At 37.5% G+C, this 19,820-nt stretch overlaps 1 protein-coding gene across 3 annotated transcripts in view; it reads right to left on the minus strand.

The window, feature by feature from the left end:
* Positions 1–5,881: 5,881 nt before the first annotated feature.
* Positions 5,882–19,820, minus strand: part of PTPRG (protein tyrosine phosphatase receptor type G) — a 720,169-nt gene continuing 706,230 nt past the window's right edge. For all 3 annotated transcript variants that reach the window (XM_053669375.1, XM_053669374.1, XM_053669376.1), the window contains 2 exons: positions 10,934–11,069; positions 5,882–10,421 (listed from right to left, as the gene is read on the minus strand). In XM_053669375.1, coding sequence (XP_053525350.1) covers positions 10,275–10,421; positions 10,934–11,069 — 283 coding nt within the window. In that variant the 3' untranslated portion in view covers positions 5,882–10,274. The remainder of the gene's footprint in view (positions 10,422–10,933; positions 11,070–19,820) is intronic.

Below are 19,820 nucleotides of genomic sequence, written 5' to 3' on the forward strand. Positions count from 1 at the left end.
CAGACCATGTTGGAGCACCACCACCCTGCCCCTGCATAGCTGATCCTCCATGGAGGGTGGAGGGTGGTGTTCAGTGGTCACAGACAGTCCTTACAGCTGGCTGGCTTGAGTAAATCCCTCCCATTGACCTACTACTATTACACCCTCAACTACAAAAGGAGGGTGTACTCAGCCCACATGAAGGGCACACCACAAGTACCCATACATAGAAACAAATACAGGAAGGCTGCCAAAATGGGGAGACGAAGAAATGTGGCCCAACTAAAAGAACAAAGCAAAACTCCAGAAAAAGAACAAACTGGAAATAAGCAGTCTGTTAGATGTAGAGTTGAAAACACTGGTTACAAGGATGCTCAAGGAACTTTGTGATGACCTCAACAGCATAAAGATCCAGTCAGAAATAAACGATACATTAATTGAAATAACAACTTACAAAGAAACAATAGTAGAGTGGATGAAGTTCAGAATCAAATCAGGGATCTGGAACACAAGTAAGCAAAAAACAAGCAGTCAGAGAAAAAAGGAAAGAGAAAAACAAACTAGGGTAGTATAAGCAACCTCTGGGACAACATTCACATCATAACAGTGACAGAAGGAGAAGAGAAAGGGCAAGAAATAGAAATCTATTTGAAAAAGTAGTAAAAGAAAAATTACCTAACTTAATGAAAGAAATAGCATGCAAGTCCAGGAAAGGGCACTTTCAAGATGGCCAAACAAGATGGATGCCAAGAAGCCCACTCCAAGATACATTATAATTAAAAGGCCAAAGTTTAGAGATAAAGAGAGAATCTTAAAAGCAGCAAGAGAAAAGCAGAGTTACCTACAAAAGAGTACCCATAAGACTATCTATTGATTTTCAAAAGAAACTTTGCAGGCAAGAAATATTCCAAGTGATAACAAGTAAGAAACTATAATCTACAGATTACGCTATACAGCAAAGCTGTCATTTAGAGCGGAAGGGCAGAAAAGGAGCTTCCTAGACAAAAAGCTACAGGAGTGCATCATCACCAAACCATTAATATATGAGACCTGAAAGGGATTTATTTAAGAAAAAGGGAGACTTGGAGTTCTGGCCAAGATGGAGGCATAGGTAGAAACCCTTCACTTCCTTGCACAACCAAAAGGAGGACAACAACCAATCTAAAAACAATAAAGAAACAGATTTGCCACAAAACCAAACTGCATGGAATTTGACAGCCAAGGAATTAAAGAAACAGTCAACTAGACTGATAGGAAGGATCAGGGCAACTGGGCAAGCACAGAAGACCCTCAGCAAGGTGGCAGATTCCACAGGCAGTGCTGGCTGAAAAGATCCATGGTGAGGTGAAGGATGAGACTGCACAGTGAGCCAGGGGCTGGCTGAGAGAACCTGCAGCAAAGCAGCAGCCCTTGAAAGGACCCTCCTGAATGAGGAGGTGGACCAGGTGAGCAGGGCTGACTACATGGGAAACTGAGACTCAGAGCTGACTGTGGACTACTACAGTGGAGGGTGCCACCATGGGAGGAACTCCCAGTCTCACACAAGGGTGCATTGGAAAGTGGGGCTAAAGCCCAACAGGTGAGATGCATTGTTCCCTCTCTGACCCCTCCCCCACAGACAGTGCCACAAGGCAGTGCCACCCTCCTTGGGTTGCCCTGCCCAGGTGAATGCCTAAGGACCCACCCCCTTACAACTTAACAAGTGCACCAAGACAAAGAAATATGGCCCAAATGAAAGAACAGAGCAAAACTCCAGAAAGAGAGCTAAGTGATGAAGAGATAGCCAACCTATCTGATGGAGAGTTCAAACCACTGGTAATCAAGATGCTCACAGAACTGATTGAGCTTGGTCACAAAATGAAAGAGCAAATGAAGGATACTCAAAGTGAAATAAGCAAAATATTCAGGGAGTCAACAGTGACAGGAAGGAAACCAGGACTCAATGACTTGGAACAAAAGGATGAAATAAACATCCAACTGGAACAAAATGAAGAAACAGGAATTCAAAAACATGAGGAGAGGGAGGCTTAGGAACCTCTGGGACAACTTTAAATGTTCCAATATCCAAATTATAAGGGTGCCAGAAGGAGAACAAGAGCAAGAAGTTGAAAACTTATTTGAACAAATAGTGAAGAAGAACTTCCCCAATCTGGCAAAGGAAATAGACTTCCAGGTAGTCCAGGAAGACCAGAGAGTCCCAAAGAAGTTGGACCCAAAGAGGGATCCAACACACCAAAGCACATCATCATCGTTACCCAAGATTAAAGATAAAGAGAGAATCTTAAAAGCAGCAAGAAGGAAGGAGAGAGTTATCTACAGAGGAGTGCCCATAAGGCTATCAGCAGATTTCTCAAAAGAAACCTTGCAGGCAAGAAGGAGCTAGAAAGAAGTATTTGAAGTCATGAAAGACAAGAACCTACATCCGAGATTACTGTATCCAGCAAAGCTATTGTTTAGAATGGAAGGGCGCACAAAATGCTTCCCAGATAAGGTCAAGTTAAAGGAGTTCATCATCACCCAGCCCTTTTTATATGAAATGTTAAAGGGACTTATCTAAGAAATTGAAGAAGACCAAAAACTATGAACAGTAAAATGACAACAAACTCACAACTCTCAATAACTGAACTTTAAGAAAAGCAAACAACAAAATGAAATACTAAACAACTAGAACAGAATCAGAATCAGAGAAATAGACATACATGGAGGGTTTCCAGTGGGGAAGGGGAGGGAAAGAATGGGGGGGGAGGTACAGGAAATAATAAGTATACTTGGTAGACATAAAGTAGATGAGGAGAGGTGAAGAATGGAATAGAAACAGAGAAGTCAAAGAACTTATATGTGCAACCCATGAACATGAACTAAGGGCAGGGGAATGCTGGAGGGTTGGGGGGTGCAGGGAGGATAAACGAGAAAAATTGGGAAAAGTGTAATAGCATAATCAATAAAATATACTTAAAAATAAAATTAAAAAAGATCACAACTATGAACAAATATCAATAAATACGTATCTATCAAAATTTGGATCTAAAAGACTAAGCAAACAAGAAGAATTGAGACAGAATCATAGATATGAGAAGCAACCAGATATGATGGTTGCCAGATGGGAGGGGATGTGGGATAATGGGTGAAGAGTTGAGAGAATTAAGAAGCACAAATGGTTGGTTACAGAATAGCCATGGGGATGTAAAGTACAGTATAGGAAAGAGTAGCCAAAGAACTTACACACATGACCCATGAACATGAATAACAGTGTTGGGATTGATGGAGTGGGGGGTACTGGCTGGAGGGGGGTGAAGGGTGAAAAACTGGGACAACTGTAATAGCATAATCAATAAAATATAATTAATTTAAAAATCAATTATAAAAAGACAAAGCTCACCTTTTTCCATAGTACTATACCATTTTCTGAACTTGGTGTTTGACATGCACAAATACTGCTGTTTCACTTTTCTAAAATTATGCTTATTCTTAAAAAAACTTTCTTGGAATGTGCTGAGATGTTAAACCATTAGAAGAGAAACACTGAAGCACTGGGGCATCGTGTATGTTTGTCCATTCTGTGCTTCTGCCACTTATTTCTGGACAGTAGGGTATGTGAATTATTTTCTGTCCACCTTCACCCCCGTTTAGCACCTGTGAATCTAATTTGACAGTGAGCTTCCTCATCAGTGAAGAAATATTTCAATGTTACTATGCAATTGGGCAAGCTAAGGTAGCTGACATGTTTCATGATTGACAAGAGGTGTGCTAAGCAATTAAAAATTAAAGCAAGATTATAGGATAGTTATAATGGCTAACATTAACAGATTCTCCCAAGAGCTTTGCATATATCATTTCATTCACTCCTCACAGCAGTCTAATGAGTAAACATGTTTCTCTTTTTTTCCAGCTGAGGTAAATGGCACAGAGAAGTAAAGTAACTTGCCCCAAATCACCCAGTGAATTACTGGGTGGGTATTTCTGCCCAGTGGGGTGGCAGAATTGACTGGAACCTTGGCTGTTTGACTCCATAGTCCTCATCCTTCAACATTTTTTTTCAGTGTTAGAAAATGCAGAATACATAGAATTTTGTCAGTGCAATCTGTTAGGGAACATACATGGATACAGGTTCACACAGGTGAACAGTTCTTTTTCACTCTTTCCATAAAAGTCATCTCTACTATTGTGCCAAATAAGTTGAAGAACTAATTTTTAAGATTAAATGGTAATCTTTGCCTTATCTGACTTGAAATGCCTCTATCAACAACTTCACATTCTATACAGAGTATAACTAACAGGTAGCCTGTAGTAGATATATAGCAAATGCTTATGGAATGCATTCTAATGGAACACTCAAGATATCTACTATTTAGAGCTTTGCAAGGCCCATCTGCTGTTGCCACAAGTCAGACTTTATAGCTTGCAGTAGTGTGGGGAAGGGGAGATAAAATTTATAGGTCAGTAACTATGTAAGTTGAATTATTTCAGATTACCACAAATCAGTTAATTTCCTATTTTTCAATTTCAAAGCAACATAATGTAACTATTAAATTCATATAAACTGCTGGCTTAATTATCTTTCTGGCAAACTTCACAGTCACAAAAGCCAACTTTACTTTGCTGGTACTAAACTTTCAGTTCCTTATCTTCTAGTGCCTTGTTTTACTTACACAGGCAGAAATGAAACTAATGTCTTCGATCCTGTTTCGGAATCCCGACATGATTAGTAGTGAGTTGTTTCCAAACCTTTAAAGTTCTCAACAGTCTAAATCCACTGTTAGAAAATGGAGTTTTGGGTCAGTGGCTCTTTGCACTCTTGTTTCTTTGCCCCATTCTTGATAGAAGTGAAGCTTCCTTGTCCAGGATTCTACTCTGGACAGTAAAGGCCATGGAGTAGAGAACTGATTTATTTTGAATAATCATAGCTGCTGTTTCATGGGACCATCTTGGGTGGACTTAGAAGTAGTGAGGAATGTGGGAACCCTGTTGGCCCCATGCTGGCTTTCTAGGATTGTGGAGGAAGACCAATATAAATATTTTTGCTGCTCCAGCTTGTTGCTTTACCAGCCTGAGATGGAAGGAAGATGATATCAAAATTTACACAACTTCTCATAGGATCCAGGAAGCTTGTTTAAACAACTGATGATGGGCAGACATAAGGTGATGGGAGGTATCAGCTCCGGTGAGTGGCAGAGTACACATCTCACATTAGAGACAAGGAACTGCCACTCCTCTCCCGTTTGTTACTGCCATGTATTGAGTACAGATGGGTGAAATTTGAGGAAGAGTAGACTTACATAATCAGATCCATTCTTTTGTGCTGAAATTGGTCTTTCTTCCAGATACCAGTGGAAACAATAAATACGAATACATTCCCAATTATTTGGAGGGGATGAAGTTTCATCAGCTCTTTAATATCTACAGGAAGAGACATTGGAGTCCTGCTAATAGAATTCCTGAATGTGGGGTCACCTAAAGTTCAAAAAGAATGTTGGACCAAAGATGCCAGCTTTGGGACCCCTATTTGGAAATGTCAAAATTCCTTCTAAGTAGAAGCGATTGTAGTGATATTTTATGCTTCATAGATTCGCCAAGTCTTTCCAGGATATATCCTTCATCCTACAAATATTAAGAAGGAAAGTGGCTACAAATCTAGCTGGTACACTGGATCTTAGCAGCGGACTCATAAAGTGAATGAAGTCAGGATATAGGCATAACTTTGTCACTATTTACCCTTAAAAGAGGCAGAACTCAGAAAAGACACTTCTCTTTGGCTTTCTGGCTGTGTAAAGATGACTCCTAATATTCATTTTACTACCAAATGAACTAGAATGAAGGGTCAGTGTAAATATGATCTGTTAAGGGAGACTAGTAACCTGATTTTACTGGATATAGGTATTTTCACAGAAATGCTCATTACTAATGAATACATCAAAAACCATACTTTATTTTATGTATAGCAATACAATTTACATATTAAATAACACTATAATAGAGTGATTTGATATAGTTTTAAACAGAAGAAAAAAGGGAAAATTTCAGGTTACAAAACCCCTTCCCCTAGAACAAATTTAAAAAAAAAAACCACTTTTTCCAAATGGGTCAATGCAACAATGTATTCAGTGACTATGTCTAATTCCTATTGCACAAATGGTTAATGGAATTAAAAGAGAAAACCCAACTTTCACAATCACTGCCTCAAAGAAATAACACATGTGGGATTCTTTTGGAATGCAAAGATGATTCTTGGCTACTTCAGTACACAGAAAGTTGAATTCACATATCCACCACAAAAACCAAAAACCAAAACCAAAAACTATGACAAAGTTGAAACTAGAAAAAAATTAGCTTTATATGAAAATATAAAATTCTATGATTATATACCATAGATACAAAGTTCCCAGAAGATGTTTGTTCAAGCAACAAAATATTTACAGTTGTAATGATTTTAGCTATTTCAAAATGAAATGAAAGAAACAGGAATCAATATGGAGGCTGAGTTTTTTGTTTTTTGCTTTTGTTTTTTTAGAAACAATGACTGCTTGCTAGATTCAAATGTCCTAACAAAAAAGGAGTCACTACCCCAAATGTTGGAGAGTTGCGACGTTTTATAAAACCGGCTGTCTCCTTTCCTGGAGATGTTTATTTCTTAAAACTCAAGATATTTTTCTTGAAATTAATTATCCTCTGTAGAAAATGCTTCCCTTTGCAAATATTTAACAAAAATACTAAAAACAGTTTAACAGCTAAGACAAAGTAGAGGCCAAATATCATTATTACAATCCCTTCCTATTTGTAGCATGCCTTCTTTCTAGAGATAAGTAAAGCCAGTATTGTATGGTAATTGGCAACTAAGGGAAAGCGCAAAGGGGTAAGTGAAATTATAGCTGTTTAGAAAGAAGCAGGCATTTTCCCTTCATATAAAAATTCACTGACACCATCATAACATAAACTTTAGAACATAGGAGTTGAAATGCACTTCCCAGTATAACTGCTAAATTCTTAAGACAATCTACATTTTGATTATTATTTCTTAGATTATGATGAATTGGGGTTTCTTTTTCTTATTTTTTGCTTAGAATTAGTAATATGTATCTTTGGTAAATTGGTACTATATTTTAATTTTTAAATATAGTATATATGCATTTAAGAAAAAATTCATAACAAGGCAGTTGTGCTGTGTCATTAAAAAATAATTAAGGTTAACTGTTGATTTAAATATGTCACTCTGGGCTGAAAACTCCAAAAGCCAGACCTTGTTATAGAACACCATAACCTTCTCTGACCTTGCTGGACTTTTCAACTTGAAATAGACTCTGAAAGCTCCAATGAATAAGAATTAGGCAAACCAATTCAATTAATCTTATTCTCCTTGAAATTCAGAACTCTGTGTGTGTGTGTGTGTGTGTACAAGTGGCTTTTGGATGCAGTAAAGAGTTCTCCTGATGGAAATAAGGGTTTTTTCCCCTCCGATGTCCAGCAGAGCTAGTTGGTCTGATCACTGCAATTCAATTTTGTATGATGTGTGCATTCTGTTTACCTAAAGATAAATTCATATAGCCAATAAGCTTATTTTATAAAGTAGCACACATTAATTTGCAATAGCGATTTCCTTCCCCCCTGAGTGCAAGTGGTGATAACCTTGTCATGTAGTTAAGCAATGTGCTTATGTTCAAAGAAAACACCATATTTGAAGCTCTGCCTTGAAAGATGGAAGCATATTTCTGCCACTAACAAATGAAGGATAATAGTGCAGATACACTCTATGGTGGAAGTGAGGAATTTCTGAATATAGCTAACCTAAATTAAGTATGTTGGGATCACTTTGGCAAAATGGACAAAGAGCAATTGCTCCTAGTTCAGTGGGTCAGCATTTGTATAGACTTTGGTTCAAGCCTGCTGCAGACACACAACTGGCTTGCAGAAAACTTCTAATCATCCTCGTAACATTTCTGTTCTATTTACAAGCTGTCTCTTTTATCATGATTCTGATGGCCACAAAAGAGATGGTAACAGAATTATGTTGGAGGGTATGCAATTCCATGAACTGAGAGCACTATAAATAGCACCAGAGGGAATACTTGCAGTGTGTCTTCTAACCAATATTTACTTTTATATTAAGAAAAAAATTACTTAAGGACCATGACTCCAATCCATGAACCCCAACTTGAACATTACTTCTGCAAGTCAAGTCCACTGTGCTAATTACTGGGAATAGCTCATATCAATATTCTATACAACCAAAGTAACCTACTGAATTAACTAAAATGCTCTAGCTCTTGCTGTCTTGCTATGATCTAAAACCTTTCCCTTCCTGATTCCCTTTAGCCTTTTGGCAGTTTTAGAGTTCCAGTGGTCAAGCTTTTTTCTTCATTGTTAGGTAGAGCTTCTTTGTATCACCTCTGATGAGAGCAGAGGGGCTATAATGGTGTCTGTATCATCTAGCACATACAATTTAGCAAACTTGGCTCATTTGCATACCTTTTCTCAAGCTGTAGCCTACAGTTTGTGAACAGTGGACTATTCTATGTTGATGAATCTAAGTGATTAATAAGATGAGATTAACCTAGCCCTGGAAAGTTATGTAGTTCATGACAACTCCATTGACCTGGCCTATGGATTGGAACTCCTGTTCTTGACCTGTAGCCTCTCTCTGCCTGGTAGCTTTGGTCCTTTTCAGCACCATTCTGACAGACTTCACAGAAAGCCAACACAAGAGAAATAGAACCTCAGTGCTGATTACCGTTAATGTTCTAATGCCTACCAAGATAGTATAATTGCCAGTGTGGGCCTTTGGTTGAAGTTTATTGACATAAAAAATAACCCAAACCCTTTTTTTCTTCCATAACAGGTCCCGTTCTGGTGGTGATTTTGCTTCTGACAGAAGTTGTCCCTCAAAAGCAAATAAGCAATATGAGAAAGGGATCTCAGCAGGTAGGTTATTTTCCTAATGAAATTCCTTATGAATGCTCCTAATTTTCCTCTTGTGTACTATGGGGTGAATGTGGCTGTATAGGCCAACCAAGTAACTGCCTGGGGCTCTGTGTGCTGCGTTACTGAAGTGCATCCGTTTTTGAGGTTAAACTGCACAAAAACATACAAATGTGTCTCTTCCCCTTAAAAACTATTTGAAAATGTAGATACCATCTTTCATTCAAGATTCTAATTTTCCTCTCTCCAAATCTGATGTATCCATGTGTGGGAGTCTAGATTAGTCCTCAGACTTTTTTGCTAATACAGTATTTTCAACTTAATCCTAAGTAGAAGAATGTAATTAAGAGATTTATCATGAAACATTTGACAAAAAAGGAAAGAAAAGAATGTTAAAATATAGGTAGTTTTTATTAGATTGCTATATGAGTAATAGGGATTTTGGGGGGCTAGTTTCAAAATTATACACTTGCAAAAATTTTCATAATTCACCTGCCATGAGATTTGGTATTTTATACCAAGAAGCATTAATGCAGAGTCAAGTTACTAAAGGGTTTCTTAATTGAGTTGTGTAAAATATTCCCATCCCTCTATTGTAAAAGATAGCCCTGATTTTAGGGTGTAGTTATTTCAGAGTCAAAATGGAAATAACACACAGTCCACATAGCTACTGTGAAAACTGTAATACAGAGATATCCTTTATTTTGACACATCATTTTTTAAGCTATGAGTATAAGTTTGTAACTAATAAGTGATGTTTACATGAAGCAACTCTTAAACCTTCTAATTTCTTAATGGGTGTCTCCACCATCATAAATGGAACTGTTTCAAGGTCATGAAGTTGACAGACCTTCTTAGTAGCTCCCAATAACCTGCTATGCTTTAAAGGAAAACAATGCTCATCCACCCCATTAAAATATAGAAGGCATACAGTATTGAACAATGTCTAAAAAAGAACAAGAGAGGAGGACTGAGGAAAAAATACAGCATTGCCTGCTAGTAGAACGCAACTGCTTTAGCAATAATAATAAAATCAAGCTACACGGTCATAACAGACCTTCACTGCACTGAACTAAAATGTAGCATGTGTGTCGTTACGGAATGTCACGTCAGTATTTGCTTCAGTATTAGATTATAGGCAGTAACACTGATCAGATAGTGCAAACTAGGTCAAACTGCATTTCACTGGGGGAAATGAACAGAGGTGCAAATGCTCAGTAGGATACCATTAAGACATAAAATGGCAAAAAATAAATATCAAAACTTTTATCAGTGTAAAAAAGTAACCGGGTTATTGTATAACCTAGAGTCTGGCAAAAAAAGGCCTCAAAAAAGTTCTCAGTCTTCAGAAGTTTTACAAATGAAGTGCGCTGTCAGGATGCCGATCACACTAGAGATTCCATGCTCTCGGCAGGGTCCGATTCATCTGCAATGAGAACAGCACCATTTTTGTCCACTGTCATGGGACCGTTTCCATTTTCCTTAGTGCTGACCAAGCTGAGCATTGCTTTATAGACAAACTGGTATTGTTCCTGGAACACAAGAGGAAGACAGTGTGAGCCAGAGGGCAGCTTAAGTCATTCTATCTAAGGTATGAATGCTAATTATAATCACAAATGTGAAAAACACATGAGAGGAACCAGAATATACATTTATGCTGTCTAAAAAATCATGTGAATCCTTTATAAACAGGACCTATGTTTGCTTCACATCCTTTTGATTTCTGTTAGCTTGGAATTCTCAGTGTCGACAATAAGTTCAGATAAAGGGTATATCTGCATTTTATAACTAGAGACCACTATACTGTAAACAGCAGAGTTTCTCCACATCAGCACTACTGATGTTTTGGGGTGATAATTCCTTGTTTTGGAGGTCTGTCTTACGAACTGCACTGCAGGGTATGTGGCAGTAACCCTGGACTCACTAGATGCCAGAGTACTCCAGATATTGCCAAACAACCCCTGGGGGTGAGGTGGGGAGCACAATCACCCCAAGTTGAGAACCACTACTCTACAGTGTGAGCCCAAGTTTCATAAATACTTACGATGTCTGTGAAGACTCCAGGCCTCATAAGATTGATCATTTTTGCAACCTGGAAAACATCCACAGCATTTTCATTCTCTAGTTGTTGGGACAGGGTGGTGAGGGCACACAACATTCCTGCCGAAACTGCTCCATACCTTGGGGGAGGAAAAAAATGCTATTGCAGATTTACTAAGGGACTGAAACTACCCACATATTTCTAAGCAGATCATGTTGACATTTATTTAGAACACAAAAATGAATGATATACTGGACAGGGGAGGAGATTTAGAGGGCAAATCTTTATGTAAATGTGACTTTTCTTTAAGTGTGAAATCTTCCAAATTGGTTTTTATTAGATACTTAGCTTGATATTTAATATGAAATGAGAAGTTAAAAATTATACTTGGAAGAGATATCAAAGATTTGATATTGGGGACAAATTAGATGATATCATAGGAAAAATAATACTAGAAGCTTAACTACAGGCTATTGGGCAAGTAGAAAGGTGAAAGTTTGAAAAAAAAAACAACCTTTTTAAACAACCCCAGACAGCCAAACTGAACTTATACAAAACGTGAGTAACAATGGAAATACATTGTGCAAATGCAGTCAGAGATTTTTCAAAATGAGTTCATTGTAAATAATTACTTTTGGCACTGAACTGGAACCTCCTTAATGAGGACACCTTTTATAAAATTCTTTAGAAAATCTTCTGTTTGCTTCACCCCTCCCCCCAAAACAACAACAACAACACAAGACTCAGGAGAGTAACAGGTGTTCTCAGGCCGGGCTGGCAACCCCGCGTTTTATAGGGACCTGTCACAGACGGCACAGTTTCCATATTAGTGGTACTTAATCCAAACAGATGGATTCAATAGAATTGTTCGAGGTGGTGTTTCTGGTAGAAATAAGACTAGCACTTAGATGCCCTGTGCCTGCTGTTCTGTTAAACACTATTAAATACACAGTTTCTGAATTATTCTGACACGAAATTAAAACATTACAGATGTTTTACATTGTTAATAGAAATGAGACCAATGTCTTCCCCACAACCGTCCCAACTTTAGAGGTAAAATAGAGATTAAAAACTGTTTTCTGTTTATTTAAGTAGACAGAAAACTGTACTTGAAAAATAATTAAAGAAAAAATAAAAGAAAAAAAACTGTTATAATTTTAGATGCAGACTTCCAGATGTAGGTATATCAATACATTTCAATCCAGCTCATTATTTATTTCATCTGCTGCAGGCATACTGGACTTATTCATTTCCTTCTGGATGGGTGTTTTGGTTGAATGTGTCTTTTGGACGTTAGAAGAGGTGTCATGTGCAGAGAAGCCATATTACAGATACGCCTGGTTTTAGTTTTAAAGACATTGCCACATGTCTCTCCCAAGAGAGTGTTACCTTGTTACACTCCTCCTAGCATAGGAATATTTGTTTTTTTTCTCATTATTTTAAAGTTAAATGCTTTTGCCAATCTGGTGGGTGAAAAGTTGTATCTTATGTAGTTTATAATTTGCATCTCTTAATTATAAGAAAGTTGAATATCTTTTTGCTTATTGACAATCTATATTTCCTCTTCTGAAATAGCCTATTAATACACTTTGGCCATTTTTCTCTTAGGTTGGTCTCTTTTAAATGGATTCATACAAGTTATTTTATATTGTGTACAGCACATGTTGCAAGTATTTTTTCTAATCTCTAGTTTCTTTCACATTGTTTGGGGTTGTTTTTGTTGTACTGATATATAATTTAGATATAATCAAGTTTATCAATCTCTCATTTTTGGCTTTTTTGGAATGTTGTTTGAGAATGCTTTCTCTAGATCAGTATTTTACATTGTTCTCATTTTCTTTTTCACATTTAATGAATTCGTCTGCATTTTATTCTGGTTTTGATGTAAGGTAGCATCTGATTTTAGTTATTTTCCCAGTGGGTGACCAAGTACTCTGGCACTTAATTTTTTTATTTTATTTTATTTTATTTTAATTTTTATTTTTTTAATTGATTATGCTGTTACAGTTGTTCTATTCCCCCCTTCATTCCCCTCCACCCTACCCCCCCATCCCCACCATTACCCCCCTTTAGTTTATGACCATGTGTCTCAAGTCCTTTAGATTCTATATTTCCCATGCTATTCTTGCCCCCCCTTTCGCTTCCCCCCCATCTCCTCCTCCCACTCCCCTGTTGCTAACCCTCCTTGAGATCTTCATTTCTATGTTTCCACTCCTGATCTAGCTGTCCTTTTAGTTTGCTTTCGTTTTAGGTGTGGTTGTTAATAACTGTGAGTTTGTTGTCCTTTCACTGTTCATGTTTCTTTAACTTCTTTTTCTTAGATAAGTCCCTTTAAAATTTCATATAATAAGGGCTTGGTGATGATGAACTCCTTGAATTTGATCTTATCTGAGAAGTACCTTATCTGTCCTTCCATTCTAAATGAAAGTTTTGCTGGATAGAGCAATCTTGGTTATAGGTCTTTGGATTTCATGACTTGGAATACCTCTTTCCAGCCCCTTCTTGCCTGTAAGGTCTCTTTTGAGAAATCCGCTGACAGTCTGATGGGGACTCCTTTGTAGGTGACTGTCCCCTTAGCTCTTGCTGCTTCTAGGATTCTCTCCTTCATTTTAATTTTGGCTAATGTAATTATGATGTACCTTGGTGTGTTCCTTCTTGGGTCCAACTTCTTTGGTACTCTCTGAGCTTCCTGGATTTCCTGGAAGTCTATTTCCTTTGCCAAATTGGGGAAATTTTCCTTTATTATTTGTGCAAAGAAGTTTTCCACTGGTGGCTGTGCCTTTCCCCTTTCTGGTACCCCTATAATTCGGATATTGGAGCATTTAAAGCTGTCCTGGAGGTTCCTAAGACTCTCCTCATTTCTTTGAATTCTTGCTTCTTGACTCTTTTCTGTTTGGCCATTATTTGCTTTCTTCTGGTCCACTCCATTGATTTGAGTCCCAGTTTCCTTTTCATCGCTATTGGTTTCCTGTACAATTCCGTTCATTTCAATTAGTTTCGACTTCATATGTTTCTCTAATTTGTGGCTATAATCAACCAGTTCTGTGAGGATCCTGATGACCAGTGTTTTAAACTGTGCGTCTGAGAGTTTTGCTATTTCTTCATCGCTTAGGTCTATGGGCTCAGGGATTTTGAGAATTTGCGACATTTTTGGTCTGTTCTGGCCCTTTAAGTGTGAGAAGCGGCGCCTTGGACTCCCAGGTCGCTGGGTTGTGACGCGGTATGTGGGGGCGTGGTCAGAGCGGGGAAATGGCGGTGCCCTCCACTGCGGCTTGCCTCCGGACCCCGGTCGAACCGCCCACTCCCTTGCCTGTCTGCTAGCGCACAAATAGGCGACCCCAGTCAACATGCAGCACCGCTTCTCCGCTGTCTCCTCTGCGGTCGCTCGCCTGGTCACTCGCTCGGTCGCTCACTAGGTCCAACCCTGAGCCTGGATTCCGCTTCTAGATTCCGCGCCTGAGCCTGTCTGACCGAGTCCTCCTGTGCAGTCCCACTCCACCAGCCACTGGTTTCGCCCCTTACCAGTCAGGCTGCAGAATTTGTTGTTAAGGGACTTCCAAAAAGTTCAATTTTCCGTGTTCTGGCTGTGTTTTGTGTTGCTAATATTTAGTTGTCCCTAAACTTGGTTGTGTGAGACGGCACAGCACATCCACCTATGCCTCCATCTTGGCGGAAGTTCCCTCTGGCACTTTAAATGGAGCATCTCTCCTTTTCTCACCGACTTGCTCCGCCTTCTCTCCTACACTGGATCTGCACAGTGTAGGCCCATTTCTGACTCTGTTTCTGCCCTTCAGTGAGTTTGTCTGTCTTTTCATTTCCCTACTTTTAATTTGTACAGGTTTTTAGTGAGTCTTGGTATCTGATCAAACAAGATTCCATGCTTGTTTTGGCCATCTCTGCATGTATTCATCTTACTTGTTTTTAGTGCTTCAAATATAAGTAATTTTTCATTTTTCACTTGTACACTCATTTCTAAACTTTAGAGGTAAAAGTTTACCTCTATCCCATCCCATTTCATATTAATTTTCGAACTGGATTGTCCAGAAACTGATTTTGTTATGATTTTGGTCAGGTGGCATGGAATATTTATTTGAAGAGATTAATATCTTTGAGTTTTTCTCTTGATGAATGTGTTATCTTTGTTTATTCAGGTCTTTCATGGCTTTCAATGGGATTTTCATAGCTTTACTTCATAGTCTTCTCGGCTAATTTAATTTTAGGTAAATTCCTATGTATTTTAGAGTCTATCAATAAGACTGGGCTTGCGGCATTTTCTGTTTCATTTCATTCGATAGAAAGTTGAAGTTCACGTGGTGAACTTGTATCCAGCCATGCAGCAGAACTCTTTTAAGTTCTAATGATCTGCGATTTCTCTCAGACGTTGGCTACATCTTTATTTGCCAATAATGCCAATTTTTCATTTTTTTCAACTTTTATACTTCTTATATCTTTTGCTTTTACTATGTTGGCTAGGACCTCAATAGTTTGTACTCTAGAACTGCAAGGACATATCACATTGTGTTCTTCAATGGTAAAGCCTCTAAATTTTTAATAGAGTGGAATCTCGGTTCTTGAACTTAATTGGTTCCAGAAAACTGTTCAAGAAGAGATTTGTTCAAAAACCAAATGTCCTTTGTTGCCTGAGAGACGTTTGGCTGCTATACAGGTATCAGCATGAAAGGGCTGTTGAGCAGACAATGGGGACCCTAAGTTTTGTTAGACTACTGAGATGTGTTTTCCACAAACAACTTTGTCGAGAACCAAACTGTTCAGAAACCAAGGTTTGACTATATCAAGTAAAAATACTTTATACTCTGATAAGTAGCACTGATAATTTAAAGAGGATTCTTTATGCTTTTAGTTTGCTGAGAGAGTTTTCTTTAGGGGAGAAGGATTATGAATGGGTCTTATTTTATGCTTTTTAACATCTATTAATATTTTAGAAATACTTTCAATAATGTCCTGAGTTCACTGAGAGTTTTTTGGTAATGTTTAACCACTTTTACATTCTCAGGATCAATCTTTTTCAAATGTTTAATTCTTTTAATATAACACATTGGGTTTTAATTGACAATAGATTTTTATGCTCGTATTCTAATGAGCAAGATAGGCTCATACTTTTTTCCATTCTGGTCCTAACCATTTTTTTTTGGTTTGTTGTTTTATTAATCAAGTTAACATTAAATCTGCTCTCTCTGTGTTATTTGTTCAAATGCAGCCTGTGAGAACTTACTGGGTCTTAATAGTTTTTGAGAATTCATCCTTTTCATTCAGTTCTTAGTAATCAGTCATGTGTGGTGTGCTCTTTCAATGCTGCTAGGTTCTCTTTTAGGTATTTTACGTGCATCAACTTAACCTTCACAATAACCTATAGTGTAGTACTATTACTATCCTCGTTTTGAGGTTGAAGAAACAAGGCACAGTGAGGTGAAGTAACTGGCCAGAGTCTCATAGCCTGTGACTAGAGCCTATATTTGAGCTGATACATGTAAATGGCTCAGAACACAGATTAGCACATCTACCCTATGTTCAAAAAGTATCATTTATTATGGTTATTGTGATTGAGGGTTAAAAATTTACTACTATAGAATTATAGCTTCAAATATTTATGCCTTTAAAATATTTCTATTATTTTAACCTTCTATTGGGTTGGCCAAAAATTTTAGTTTTTTCCATATGATGGCTCTAGTAGTGCTTAGTTAACTTCATTCACAACAATTCTGTTACTATATTGTGACAGCTGTCATATCTGTGTGCATTAAGAAAACTTACCAAAATTGGTGAATTTTTGTGCAGCCATTTTAATACTGAAGATGGAGGAAAGTACACATTTTTGGCATATCATGCTTTACTATTTCAAGAAAGGTAAAAAATGCAACCAAAATGTAAAAAAGGATTTGTGCAGTGTATGGAGAAGGTGCTCTGACTTATTGAATGTGTCAAAACTTGTTTGCAAAGTTTCTTGGTACTACTGACATTTTGGCCAAATAATTCTTTGCTGTGGGGCTGTCTTATGCATTGGAAGATTTTTAGTAGCACCCCTGGTCTCTATCAACTAGAAGCCAATAGCGGGAGATAGCAGCCATACTCAAAATATCCAAATCAACAGTTACTGGTGAAAGTGAAAAATGTGTCTTTTATGCAAAAAATTAATAGACTTTTGGCCAACCCAGTATTATAGAAAATATAAAACATACACCAACCTGTAAAAGTACAGCAACCCTCATGTACCCATCACTAAATCACAGCAATCATCAGCTATAAGGGACTCTTGTTCATCTCTACTTCCTTTCCTGTGTATTTTATTCATTAAAATTTTATTATAAAACTCTAAAATATAAGGATTTGAAAAAGTAAGTGTTATCATCACACCTAAAGATATTAACAATTCTCAAATGTTTTGATGTAATTACAAATAAATGGTAGATTTTTTCTTTGCCATTTTCCAAATTGTATCTTTCATTAATTAGATTTGCTATCCTTTTCCTGCTCCCAACTCATTACTCTTTGTATTTATATTTGAATTCATTGTAGTTCTTGTGGAGTTTTTGGTCCCTTACCCCCAGTTTAAGTTGAAACCTTAGTTTATTTTTAATCTTTCCTAAGACATATGCAGCTTAGGCTATACTTTTTTTCTCAGTATAGTCTGGCTACATCATACTGGGTTTTAGAATGCAGTGCCTTCATCATCACTTAGTTATAATTATTTTGTAATTTGTCTCCAATACCTCTTTAACCCATGAATTATCTATAAGGACTTGAGTGTCTAGGTATAATGACCGGGAGTCTCATTTCATTGTTGGTTTTTAATATTAATGCATTGTCAGTGAATGTGGTCTTGTATGGTATCAGTATTTTTTTTGGTGGGTGATTCCATGTATGGAATTTATCTCAGTGATGTGCATCTGAAGAGACTATGGTCTCTCAGTAAAGTTCTCAGGTGCATATTTTTATATATCACTATAAGATCAGCCTTATTAATTGTGGTATTCAAATCTCTCTGAGTGTTATTATTCCAGTGTATCCTGATCATTCAGTTTATGAATTTATCTCTTTATTCAGTTCTTAGAAAATCTCAGCCATTGTTTCCTCTTTAATCTCTCCATGGGAAGGTGCCCTCCTAGCGCAGTAGGCGGTGCGTCAGTCTCATAATCTCTCCATGGGATCACCTCCTAGACATATGTTAAAATGTCTGTGTCTTACTTTACGTCCTAGTTTGATTTCAACTTTGCCCATTTTACTATGAGCACATCTCTTATTCTATGTCTTCCTGGTTTGTAACACATTTTTAATTCATTTCACATGGTTGTCCTGTAGATCTCTGAACATATTTTAAAACCCTATTACAATTAATCTATTAACTCTTACTCATCATGTTGTCTATCTTTCCTCAGATGCTAAGTTGTACTGAGCTTATCTTCTCATTTTAGCATGGTACTAGTGTTTTTCAGGAGGGGAAGAATTTAACCTTTGCTAGTTTTCTAGTGAATCTGTTAGACTCAGGATCTTTTTTCCCTCTTCCCTGGCTCTTTCTTAAAGCTATCCATAGCCGTGAAGATAGAAAAGTCAGGGAGTGTGTATCTATTAAGCAGTGTCCACTCCATGTAGCCTTTCTTATAGTCAGTCATTCTTAAACAAGAACCTAAATTAAAAGTACCTACACAAGAAGACTTTAAACTATGTCAAATCAATTGAATGCACAGATATATTTTAAAACAAATTTTAAAAAAGATTTATTTACTTCTAGAGAGAGGGGAAGGGAAGGAGAGAGGGAAACATCAGTGTGTGGTTGCCTCTCATGCACTCCCAACTGGGGACCTGGCCTGCAACCCAGGCATGTGCCCTGACTGGGAATTGAACCAGTGATCCTTTGGTTTGTAGGCTGGTAAGGCACACCAGCCAGTGCCAAATGCACAGATACTTTTATGTATCTCCTACAGACCAAGCACTGATATGAAAGAATACAGACTGAAAAAGGCCTTTTTTTTTTTTTTAGTAATTTAGGAATTAAGTAGGATTAAAGGATATTTGCCAAGTGTCATACATAGATGTGCACTTAATTGCAGGGCCTTGGTTAAAAGTGAAATAAGCAACTTAAAAGCCAGGGAAAATAAGAATAGTAGTATATAAATTCACTGGCTTTGGTAGTTTGTTTGCCACTTCTTCAAAGCAATGCTTGTTTATTAATAAGTGCTGTTAAGAGAAAAAAAAACCCAAACTGAAACATTTTCATCTTTCCCTGTCCATGCTGCAAAGAAATCACAGAAGGAATGAAAGTAAGTTACCAACGCAGTACTTTTAAGTGCTTTGCCTATACACATGGTTCCTTGTATAGTCAGTGTGTATTAGTCAGTGTGTATAACAGCTATATGTCCATTTAATTATTTTTTACTATTTCATGTAACCACTGACAATTATGATAGCTTTGTTTTTAAGATTTTTTAAAAGATTTTTACTTATTTTGATAATTGACAATTATGATAGCTTTGTTTTTAAGATTTTTTAAAAGATTTTTACTTTATTTTATTTTTAGAGAGAGGGGATGGGAGGAAGAAAGAATGGGAGAGAAACTTCAATGTGTGGTTGCCTCTCACATTGCCCCCACCCCAGGCTCGTGTCCTGATTGGGAATCGAACCAGCAACCCTCTGGTACATAGCCCAGACTCAACCCACTGAGCTACACCAGGCAGGGCTTAAGATGTTTTTAAATTGATAACCAACAATGCAGTCCAGACTCGTAACCCTGTCACTGTGAAGAAAGTGAAGCTCCCTCTGGAAATCATTAGGGCAACAAGGAAAACAGAGTGAAAGCTTGAATATGTATCCATCCTGGGGGAAAATGGCAATACAAAAAGCCTTCCACAGGACTTGAGTTAAAAAACTTTGTAAG

Source organism: Artibeus jamaicensis, unplaced genomic scaffold (assembly GCF_021234435.1).
Source record: "Artibeus jamaicensis isolate MK-2021 breed Jamaican fruit bat unplaced genomic scaffold, CSHL_Jam_final contig_519, whole genome shotgun sequence".
Taxonomy (NCBI): Eukaryota; Metazoa; Chordata; class Mammalia; order Chiroptera; family Phyllostomidae; genus Artibeus; species Artibeus jamaicensis.